We start from the raw sequence: 12,519 nt of genomic DNA on the forward strand, positions 1-12,519 counted from the left end.
AGGGTACTAATTCAGATGTTCTGAAACTGTGATAATGCTATTATATAAGTCGTTTTATTTAGGTGTGTTTATACTTTATAGTTTTATAAATAAGCCCAAGGGGCTCCTTCTTAGTTGTCACATTCTTCCTTGAATCTCGTATTCTGTCTGTCTTATCCTATCCGACAGTAGAATTGATGCCGCACTAATCCCTGGAAGTTTGGAACTAATGAACTAACTGCTGAGCTGCCGCCACGGAGCTTGGTCCCAAACTATACTGTACTTCACACTCGATTTATTCTCCAGATGGCGAGACTGTGCAGCCCTGCCGCGAGGGACCACCTCTTCCACTGGAGTGTAAAAGTGGACGGATGTTGTTTTCTTTGCAGATTTGATAATTCAGAGCTAGAAACTTGTGAAGATGATTAGTTATTAGCTTTAATGGGTGCCAATTGAACCAACTGCACGCATATTCCCTTCTTTAATTTCAATGTCTCTGTGTCTTGGTGATGGTTGATTTATCTGCAGTACTACATCACTGAAACCTTTATCTTCCCAATTTGGTAGCAATACACGGCAACAAAAATCAAACTGCCCTATGGAGAGTCAAATATTAGAACAAATATAATAATGTGCTTATTAGCCACTGTCTCTACATTTAAATATGCACAGAATAGATTATCAAATGAAAGTCGTAACTCTGATATACTCTAGTAATATCATTGTTTACAAGAAGGAGTGTCAGTCATCTTTCTGTCTCTCTCTGGTTTATAAAACACCCAATCAGTGTGGAATCCAGATACTAATTGGGCTACAATAATCTCAGACTACCTTGGGAGGGAATAATCCATTAAATGATCAGGTTTTCTCCTTTTTTATGCATTCATTCATTGAAGAGAATTATCTTATGGTATAGTGCTGACATAAAGAACAGAGCAAATTTATTTAACTAGTCTGACCATTTGTAGTAGGGGATTGGTGAAGTCTTTGGAAGCAGATTTATTGTTGCATCAAGGGCCTATGTATAACCTGTATGTATGTATATTATTGCATCAAGTACAAAAGTTTTTCTCTATTATTAAAAATTGAGAGTAGTTTAACTAAAAGGTTGAGCTTTTGCATATATTCTGTAACAATATTAGAGACTATTTTAATGCATAATGATGCAGTAAAAACTCTTCCCTTTTTCATCCATATGTTTTATGCTCTTTTTTTCTTCTTTTTTCCCCCCCTATTTACCCATGAAACATTTTGTAGTAATCCTGTCTATGGGCCTGATCCTACACTACTGAAGTCAGTGGGAGCTTTTCCATTGTTTTAAGTAGGGATAGGGTATCCTGTTCGGGACTGGCTGTAATACCTGGAATCTTCTGGGTAGCTGGTACCTATCAGTCTGGTCCATAATTAAAATGTACATGATTGAATCATGATTTGGAGACCATGAAGGCCAGATGTATTTCATCAAGGGAGAGAATCTTCTTCATTGCTGGGGAATCTCTGTCTCTGAAGCAGACAGTACTAAAATGTAATGGTTCTAAGAAAGTGAATCTGTTCTCAACCCAACAGATGGCACGCCTGTGTTAGCAAAACTGTAACATATTTCTCTATTACAATATGAAAAAATAACATCCTTGTTGGTTGGTATAAATTCAGTGATGTTATTGGTTATTTTGGGATATGTACCAAAGGGCTGCACACTTAGTTTATGTAAATTACGAAAAGCAACAGCCTGTTAATAAGTGTTTTGTGTGGAAATATACCTAGAAGGACATGATCTGTCTTTTTATGGGATGGGCGTTTACAGCCTGAGCGGAAAAACAACTAACAAGAATGCCTACTGCTCATTATTGTAATTTGGAAAAAAATAATAATCAGATTGTATAGTTTTCCTGTAATATGCCCTCATTTAAAATTGGATGCTTCTTTAGTGGACAGTTTTGGAAGATCTTTATTTTGCAAAGTGGATCATTATGTACTGAAACTGTGATAATCTTATCTGACATTAGTCAAGAGCATAAATTGGTTTGGAGAATGTGTTTTTAAACTATCACTCTGCACCAAATCCCAAAACTTTCAGACCAGCTAAGAAACCAACTCTTGCTGCTCTGACAGTGAGAATTTAGTGGGATTTGTATTAGCCAGTGATGACATCACATAACACAATTTGAAGAAGACAAACAATTATAGGTGTCTTTTGGAGCTCTCTTTCAGCTGAATATGTTTTAATAAACTGTGTGTACCTGTGCATTAATTTCATAATGGCAGCAGCTAGAATTAATTCACAATAGCAGTAACATTTCTGATTGTATTTATATTTTAATGAAATGACCTCTGAATGTAGTCTTGTATCATAGCATAGGGGTGTCTCGGTCTGTATATATTGTCCTTTTCTGTCCTGCTGATGATGGGCATATGTTAAAATCTTTGGAGAAATGTGGATGATAGTACCAAGCTGAAAGCTGTTTGATTCAAGTTTCATTAACCTTCAACTTCATTATTCTTTCACTTTAAATGGTGAGAGTAATCACTTGCTTCTGTCTAAACTTATCCTAATTATTGGCAGTCCAAGCCTTGTAAATCAGTACACTGCAGTGCTGTCTTAAACTGGTTTTGAAGACCTATTCTGATCTGACCTGACAACTGGAAGCTACTGTTTCCTCACACTCTTTAACTCGGACCACATTTTGAAATTTCTTCTGCCTCTACTCACAGGCAGAGATTTGTATCCGTCTGGTTTAAATCTACTGTCATGTGTTGTCTCGCTGATTGGTATTAGTCTCGTTATTAACTTTGATGATTTTTTTCTGAGTTTGCCTGTTTTCTAGATAAGTATTTCTGCTCAAATGGCTGTATATTGTTAAAACTGTTTTTTTTAAACAATCATGAGTCAGAAGCTTTAAAGTTTTATTAGTACCATAAAAACTCTTCACAAATGAAACTACTTTTGATAAGTGTTCATTTTGACAATGAGAATTTGTTAAGGGCTGTTGGCAAGTTGAAAGAATTTGTTTTTGAAACTGAAATTGGCAGGAAGTAGTGAGCTCAAGTGCTTTCTTTTTTTTCTCCTTCCCTTTTTTCTTGACGCCAATAGAAGTGTTTCATTTCAGCAAAGGATTTAAGCATTCTGAATGCAAATCAAGTATTCAACAGATTTATAAACTTTCCTTCCTTCACCATTTTGTGAGCAGTGTGTCAATTAGAAAATGTGTGTTTGGAATTTCTATTTTTGCTGATAATATGGAGTATTTTCTTATTATCAGTCACAGTTTCCAGAAAAATCTGCATATTATTTTGGGTTACATGGTATTATTTTCATGTCTGAGCTGTCTACTCAATTGCAAGCATTAATACAGTTTAATGGATAAAAAGGGTGATTATACAGCAAGACAAAAGAAATATACATATAAGTCCTTATATACTGATAACCATGATTTTATTATGGTCCATAAGAAGAATACAGGTGTTAATTGGAAATATTATTATTTTATGCAATTCTCTTATTCCATTTTTGGCTATGTGGAAAGTATGGGTGTAAAAAGATGCCAGTTTAAGGATCTATGTTCGTTAGACACGTTGCAATACCTTTAAACATGAATGTGATATTTTCTTCAAGTACTGTAGTAGTCCTATTATTAATCAGATCTGAAAATTGGATATTTACTGTTAGTTGTAAAGAAAGTGCTAAAACTAAAATTCTGAGGTACTGGCTATGAAAGGTTTAACAAAAGGCAAACAGTAATGGATATTGTGGAAAAAATAGATTTTTATATTGTTGGTTCTATTTTTTTCATCAGTTTGACATGTTTTCTGTTCGGCGGGTTTTTCTGTCAATAGAAAATAAGCTTAATTTTTTTAAACATTTATATTCTAGGTAGAAGCAAGGCTGACAGTTGTGAAAACACTCAAAGAGGTTGAGTTTGGCCAGACTGAAAAGTGTGTTAGGATCAATTCAGTGTCCAGTGGTCTTGCAGAACAAGATCTTGAGGTCCTTTTGAAGTCCAGTGTTCTTCCTTCAAGCCTGATGCTGCCAAAAGTTAAAAATGCTGAGGAAATAAGATGGGTGAGTAGTTACCAAATTGTCATAATCTTAGCTTTTGATTGAAGACCTTGGGCCAATTTAGGAGGAACCATTGGGACCAATGAGCTAGCATTCTGAAGAATGTTGCTGTTATCATGGGACAGTGTTGGTGTCTGGCTAAGAAAACGGTGTAACATTTCCATTAAAATGTGCATAGGCTGGAGTTGCACACCGAGCATACATAGCAACATTAGTTTTTAAGGAAAACTAGTTTTCTTAGTACTTCAATCAATAAAAAAATCAATATCGATGTTACAGTATATTATCAAAACACAGAAGAAAATGTATAATAATTTAACTTTTTCCATTGTACCAAACTCTGAACCTTCACTGATACCTTAAAAGATTGTCTATGCCAATATGTTTTATGTACATGCCTGGAAAGTTATAGATGGAGAAAACATGTTAGCAACATATGAAAAAATGGAGTGGGGGAGGAAAAGGTCACTTCTTTGGGGCAACTAGAGGAACAAACAGGAAGCTTTTAACTAGTGTTTTTAATTACCACAGATATTATTTCCTGAACAGTTCTCTATTTCTTCCTTTTTAATTGCTGACAGGTGTGTTTGTGTTTCATGAATGACTTTTCAGCCAATAAAAACCTGAAATGTAAATGGCTGGCATGTCAAATTACTTAAGAAAACTTTGAAATAGGTCTAATTATGCTATAATTGTTTTAATTGTTAAGAAGAGGTGCATTTTATTTAGAGATATCATTATTTCTGCAAAACATCACTAAAGGAATAACGTTTCATTATGCAGTTCTGTACTTTTGAAAACCACAAGTGTACGGAATATCTAAAATGTATGTGAGCTGTGATGAAAGATGTATTGGTACCTAGTTTAATCTCAGCATCTAACTTTGATCAAGCCTTTAACATAGTATATGTAAATACAACTAAACAAATATGTTAGCTATATTACAGTACTTGTCCATTTGTAATAGTGTACCGTCAGTCTCCCCTGTTTCCAGTGGAGGTTATGTCCCCTTACACCACCATTTAGTTAAAGTAACTAGAGAATACCTCTCAGGATTTACAACCATGTAAGTGTTAGACATAGCTTGTCATTTATGAATATTCATGCTTCCAAAATGGCAGGGCTCTCACTAGCACCTAATATGTTTTACATTGGTATGAAATCTGAAGACTTTGTCCCTCCCATCCCCCAACTTTTCAAATGGCTAATTTTCATCCCTAATATCATCCTGTTCGAAAATAAAATAGCACTAGCTTACATCTTACTGTCTGTACTTTGTTCTGTTGCATTTTGATAAATCTTTGAACACAGAGGATTTGTTGGATTTAATAACACAATTTAATATAATGTTTAATTTTTTTAAATAACAGAAGCCTTTCACTGTTTATTTTTCTGCTCATTCTTTTTACATGAAACATAAAACCTGGAGGCTGGTGCACAACTAAAAGATGGGCTTACTTGTTTTCTTTTGTGTGAGAATCTCTTGCTTTCCTTTTGTCCCTAGTATGGGTACTTGTTTGACTGGCATGGCTTATTGGACTATAACAAGCGTAACTCTCCCTCCTTTGTCATGGGACAATTCTCCCACAAATCCTGAACAGTGTGCATTCTTCCCAACACACTATTGGGTGTGCACTGGAATTGAAAGAATTGCTGAGGCCTGCTACTTCATCCCCTCCCCAATCTTTGTTTCCCCCCACTCTCTCCTTTTTTCCCCTCCCACCCTCCCTGAAATGAACACTTTACCAGGCCGGAAACATTTAATCGTCTCCTTTTGAAAAAATTAATTGAAACTTCTCCACTAGTTACCTTTTGTATTGGTGCTTATAACAAATTATAAAAAGAAAGAGGAAGGGGACAGTATTTAATTAAAAATTCTCTCTCTTTTTTTTTAATCTTCAAAACAAAAGATATTAAAATGGAGCGGGTTTTTTTTTAAAGAAACCTAACAAGGTGACTATTAAAATGTTTTAAATCTAAAAAGAGTTCTTCCATTTAAACCTTCAGCTAAGTTATAAAACCCTAGCATCCATTAATATTTTTTTATTTAAAAAAATCAAAATCATATAGAGATCTTCAGAACTAAAGCTGAAATGATTTTAATACACTGCTGCCAGTGTTCATGCTCTGACCTGTATGAAGTTTACTATTTTCTGTTGCTCTACCTAAGACACTGTACACGTATGCATTTGAATTGCAGTGATTTTCTTAATGCTATATATTTTAGCTGACTTCTTTTCTCTGGGGAAAAGTTACAGAAAAGATGATGATGATGCACAGAAAAATGTGGGGATGGCAGAATTCTTCATCGTGAAAAGCTGTGATTTATTTTGGCTTAATTGTAAAGTTACTGCAAATTGCTCGAAAGCTTTTTAAAGATCTCAGTGATTAGATTTTCCTTTCTTTTGGGGAGGGGTGAAGTGGGGGGGGAAGCTAAAAGGGGAAATAACACCTCTAATCCAGCTTCTGGTAAATAGGCTGCCAGCTTTTAAAATGAGTTTCCTTTCTATTAGTCAGAATATTATGCTAAGCCTTAAGCATTAGTTTTTTATGTTGCCATAGCAGCCTTATTCCTGCAGGGTTGTGACCTGTGATGATTACAGTACAAAGCTTATAGGGTCTTGAAACCCCCTTTGAAGATGAAAAGTCTTTGATGGTTTATATTTATGCAAATCTCTTAGATATGATTTACCCAACTGAGACTGAATGGAGAGATGATTAAAATTCCCTTTTCCTTTGATATCCATTAATGGTTGCATATTCCTTAAATTTAAAATGGATGTATGTGTTATTTTTGTCTTTATTTACTAAAATATCTTCTACCATACCTGTGATATGTTTATCTCCTCACAAATTACTAGATCTAGAGAGACATAATAGATTTACAATATACGGGGTTTTTTTTCTTTTGAAAGGAGAAAAATCTGTGCAAGAGCTTTTGTATGTTTCCAGATGATAGATTTTGGAATTTGGGCTACCCCACTGACAGCTCAGAGCTAGCTGTGAACTGGTCTCATGGAAAAAATTGGAAAGCTTTGGTCTTCAAAGAATTAAACTTCCTTTTTAAGGCCTTCCTAGGTAAGCTAAAAATTATGAAGAAAAGCCTACTGAACAAAGGGTAACGGTGCCGTAATGAATAATACGGATGCCACTTAGAAATCTGCAGAACAGTTACAGTGATGTTAGTATTAGACATGAAACAAAACAGGACATCAGGTATATCAATACTTCATTGTTTTTAAGGGCCTACTGATTTGCATCTAGCTACATTAGAGTGATAGGTGTTAAGCAAATATTTTTACAATTAAACCTTTAAACTTCAAAATATATGATAATGTTGCAATTCAGAATTGTAGGCCTCATAACAGGCCTGGTTAAAAGCCTGAAGGTTTTTTATTACAGTTCTGGTTTTGTTTGTTTTGTCATTGCAGCCAGGTGAAAGATCTGAAAAGGTGCGCGTACATGTGGATATTTGTAAATGAATTTTTCTCTGGTCACTTATAATATTGTTCTGGTTTTAGTTTTCAGACAAATTTTTACATCACTTAAAAGGCCGAACACTTGTAGAACCAATGAATTTAATCCCTTTTGTGGAGACTGCAATGGGGTTGCTCAACTTTGAGGTAAGGAACCTTGATGTGGTGAAGAGTTCATATTTTATCCTGTCAGCAACCTAGGTATATGCTAAATAGTTTATGTCCTTTAAATAAGAAATTTATCTAAATAGGAGAGGTGAAAATAAATAAAGGAATTACAGTCCCGTAAAAAGTTAGTATTTTTATTTCTCCTGTTATTATGTAAAGGCCTTGACAAAATCCAAAATATGTCCATGATATGCCAGTTCCAGATAACACATACAGACCATGTAATAAAACCCTATGGAGTAATTTTTATCTTATTTTTACATTTAATTGGTTTTAAAATATGAGATATGCTTTGAAATGATCTGGAGAGCTCAAATTGTTGTTGTAAAATTGACTATCATAGTTGACTTTGTATAAGCCTGTATTTATAAATAATCTTCTCATCATTTCAGTGGTAGTATCATGGTGTTTTTATAATGGATTCTCTTCATAAAATACTTCCAAATTTCGTATTATAGCTCTGAGAACAAATAATCGTTTTTCATATTTGTGTTCATAGGGGTGTGTTCTGCGCTTGGAAGTGTCGCTGGAGCTCTAAGCTACCCAACGCCTGAACCCCTGATTTTTTTTATTCTCAGGTTGCCTTAAGCTCAAAATGTATTTTTTCCTCTGCCTTGTATAAAGATTGTTTCTTTATAAAGCTTCCTAAATATTCTTTACACATTGACTGACCTGATGCTCACGAAATACAAATGGGCCCCAGTCTCAGTATCCAGCCTGTGTTTCTACAGGGGACAGATACCAATGATCATGAAATGGAAAATCAAATGCACTAACTGGAAATGCAATATTATTCTCCTAAAGCTTCAGAGAAAAGTGTCAGAGTAATTCAGGACTTGTACATTTGAGGTGTTTCAAGAACTGTTGAGAGGCCTCATTGTCTATATGTGTATATAAAGCAAAAACATTTATTTTTACTGCGGATCTTAAATATATCTTGGAACATAATTTACAACTTTACTAGATGCACACATTCATGTTCAGTGTTAGTACCCAGAGAGAGATCTGATTTTAAATTTTAAAAATTTTTAGAATTTTTTCACTGTGATATTTTGTAGAAGAATTCTTAATAAATACTGTAGTTCTTGGTGTTGACAGGAGAGTTGCTGCTTAAAGTATACTGTATAATCATAATAATTTCTTATCCCACCAGCTCTCCCATATGGATGCCCAGTAGTACAAGTTGTAATTACATCTGTCTCTCTAGGCATACCGTATGTTTCAAGACTATTAATATCAAAATCTTCTTATATAAAATAGTAATAATGTTGGCATGCATTTCTTTATATATAATACCTTTAAGTGCTGCTTGTTTTTACATTAATATACCTCTGCACTACTTGTTGCACTTTTGACTTCCTGTACCTATCTTTTAGTTGTATTTGACCGTATTAAAGATTTTAAATTCTCCAGTAAGGAATTCTTCCAGTAAGGAATTCACGACATGTTGAAACATCCAACTATTATTTATTTAATAAAAGATATTCTGGTCTTTGTTTCTGATGCAAAATCATTACATGCCAAAGCATAAACTACTGAGGTAAAGTGCATGTGCTTATTTTGGACAGTATTTAATAAGTACTTGGTTTACTGTAATTACATGTATTTCTAAAGTGCCAAGCACAGTGGTATCCATGGCATTATGGTAAGCTCATTCATATTTAACGGGGGGAAAAAGAGTAGGAAATCCAGTATTGCATGCTGTAGCTGCAGTGTATATATTCATATGCACACATATTGTTTTAGATTCTGCTATGGGTCATTTTAAGACATTCTGTGCAGTACAATAGTGACAGTACTTTGTTTAGTAGGAGCAATTTTAGCTGAAAGAGTTCCAGATTTTGACAATAAGATGAGTTTGTGTAACATGTCTCTGTTATCCCTGCATTCCAAATTCATGTTGTGTTCTTATTTGAAGGCAGTCTGTGAAGAAACATTAAGCATAGGATCCCAAGTTGGCCTTCATTTGGATGCAGTAGTCTTTGGAGGAGAGGATTTTCGAGCCAGCATAGGTTCTGACCTGTTTGTTTATTATAAATGTTACTGTATGACATCTGTAGTTGAGAATACTGATGGTATTTTATCCACTTGTTTTGACTGCAATAACTAAAGAACTCTAAACGTATGATTCTGCACTTACTTATATTGGTACATTTCCCCATCTTTCTGCATAATTTTTATTAATGTAAATTATGTCATTGGTATTTTGCAATTCAGAGCTTGATAAAATGATGACTTACAAAACACTGGCTTTTCCCTATTCTTCTTGTCACACTGTAGCTAAAATAAAAAATAAACCTGTTGAATCACTATACTTATTTTAAACTGTAATACTCATATGACCAACTATCTGTATATTTTCTTAAGAACCATATTTCAAGTCAAATTTTCATATGTCTGTTTTTAACGTTATTTACAATGAAATGTATTTTGATATCATTCACAATACTTCCTTGTTAAGTTTTGCTTTAATAAATGCATTATAAACATTTCCTAGGTCAAAACAGTCATATCTCCTCGTAGACCTGTGTTACACTGATAATGCCATTCCTCCAAAACCAGAAATATTTCAAAATCCCTTTTGTAAATTATTTGCTTAACAGAGACATTATCTGCTAAAAGCCTCTTTTTAATCTGATTCAGCTATAAACTCCTTAAAGGCAACAAGTACAGTTCAGAAGTATCAGTTTCTTAATGAAGTATATACATATTCTAATGTAACAATTAACAAGAAGTTATTCTATACAAATTGATAATCCATATCTGGACAGTCATCCTAAGGAAAAGAGAACAGATTATTATTTTTTCACACCAGGATTCATGTGAGAATGTTTTTATCTGATAGACTGTGGACTCGTGAATTCTTGTGAATGCTTTTGGCCCCTCTCAAAAGTCATCTGCCATAATTTTTCAAATTTTCCAATCCAAAGCTTAAACATTTGGCTTAGGACATCGGTTGTGACAAGAATAGCAACCAAGGAAAGTGCAATTCTGTTCCCAGTGTGAGGTTTTTAACCATTTCCTTGTACACAGTATATCCATCTGTGTAATGTTTTTCTTGGTGTAATGCTTTTCAGTGCCATTGCAATAAGTAATAGAAGCAAATGATTACTGAAGGTGGATTCCTGCAGCCCTTCCTCAGCCAACATTCCCATTGACTTCAATCTCAGGATCTATTATTTGAACCAAATCATACCCTAAATTTCAGAAACTAAGACACGAAGAAAATATTTTTTCTGGATGAGCTTAATGTTTTCCCAACTAAACTATTTAAATTATCTCTTTACAACATTTGGTCAGTTAACCTTTGTATCCCTCAATTATTTTCTTTTTTTTTTTAATGATGTAAACAAGAACACAAAGAAATTTTGTTTTATGTTAAAAAAGTTTCAAATGAGAAGATTTTAAAAACAAAGTTAACTTCTTTCTATTCATTGTTTTCTTAGGTGCTACAAGTAGTAAAGAAACTCATGATATTCTATACGCCAGGCAAAAAATTATTGTCACAGCAAAGGCTTTTGGCCTACAAGCTATAGACCTTGTGTACATTGATTTCCAAGATGAAGATGGGCTCCGTAGGCAGTCAAGAGAGGGTGCCCTAATGGGATTCACTGGTATGGTTATGTGACAATGTCTACAAAAATTATGCATTTTCCTTACAAAATATAGGCACATTTTATATCACTTAGACTGCAAACTAGTTTGTGTTCACAGAGCAATTGTTGATCAGTCAGTGCTGTCAAATGCATCCCCAATTACTTATGCTTTTAAAATTGCAGATAAAAAATTCAGACTGCAAAATCAGAGGCTGCTTTTCCAAAATCACATCAAGTATATCACTATTTTTGTAAGGGAAGCCTGGGTATAAGATGTATAGTATGTGATTCTTCCTGACAGACCGTTCAAGTGAGATGTGATATTGTGCTTTGTGATGAACGGTTTATTTTTTTATTACTTTTTTGTATTTTTAAACAATTGCTAATATTTTTAAATGTATTTATTTATTTATTGATATGGTGAAAAAGTGGATAACCCTCCTTTTCCCAGATATGCTAATTCATATATGAAAGTTATTGTCATGTTGTTTTCTTTGATTTGATTTTCCATATTCTGGCTCCCCTCCCAGTAAGTGTTTGTGCACCTGGTGACACCTACAGGTACTGGCAGACGGCAAGACCAACAGGCTCCTTGCAACAGAGTCCTGTGACACTGATGGTTATCCAGTAATTGGTATACCACATTACTGACTATTACCAGTGAGACATCGCAGCAACCAAAAGATGGTGCTTTTGCAATAGAAATGTACCATTTGCTATACATTCTAGAATTCTAGAAATTAGTACTAACACTTTAAATGATTTCTCTCAAAAATTATAATTCAAGTTACAGTCAAGACAGTTGTATATGTGTTAGCTATTCATTATTGAAAGAATATATCCTGAGGTAGTGATATAACAAGAGACGACACTTTTCAAAGTAAAAGTAATGGCATATGGTACTTCAAATTACTTTCATTATCTGAACAAAAATATCAAATGAAAATTAAAGTTAGTCTAAACGTTTCACACTTTGATGTTAAAAACAACATAGAATGACTGAAGAAAAGCTTTGTGTAAACTCAAAAGTTTGTCTCTTTCACCAGCAGAAGTTGGTTCCAATAAAAAATATTACCTCCCCCACCCTGTCTTTCATTTAATTAATAGTAATTCTAGACTCTCTTCAGGACAGATTCTGCCCTATTCCCTGTTGAACCTGGTACAGTACTTGCAAAATCTGAATCTAGATTCAGAGACAAAATTGTAACTGTACCAGAGCTATGGAATATTATTTATGTCCCTG

The 12,519-nt window shown here is 34.1% G+C and overlaps 1 protein-coding gene and 1 long non-coding RNA gene across 6 annotated transcripts in view; one reads left to right on the forward strand and one right to left on the reverse strand.

The window, feature by feature from the left end:
• Positions 1-12,519, forward strand: part of CLYBL (citramalyl-CoA lyase) — a 234,937-nt gene that overhangs the window by 200,854 nt on the left and 21,564 nt on the right. For all 4 annotated transcript variants that reach the window (XM_048854217.2, XM_075129562.1, XM_048854203.2 and 1 more), the window contains 4 exons: positions 3,851-4,039; positions 7,558-7,659; positions 9,599-9,692; positions 11,127-11,294. In XM_048854217.2, the coding sequence (XP_048710174.2) occupies positions 3,851-4,039; positions 7,558-7,659; positions 9,599-9,692; positions 11,127-11,294 (553 nt within the window). The remainder of the gene's footprint in view (positions 1-3,850; positions 4,040-7,557; positions 7,660-9,598; positions 9,693-11,126; positions 11,295-12,519) is intronic.
• Positions 1-12,519, reverse strand: part of LOC125638444 (uncharacterized) — a 96,958-nt gene that overhangs the window by 27,666 nt on the left and 56,773 nt on the right. The window lies entirely within an intron of this gene.

Source organism: Caretta caretta, chromosome 1 (assembly GCF_965140235.1).
Source record: "Caretta caretta isolate rCarCar2 chromosome 1, rCarCar1.hap1, whole genome shotgun sequence".
NCBI lineage: Eukaryota > Metazoa > Chordata > Testudines > Cheloniidae > Caretta > Caretta caretta.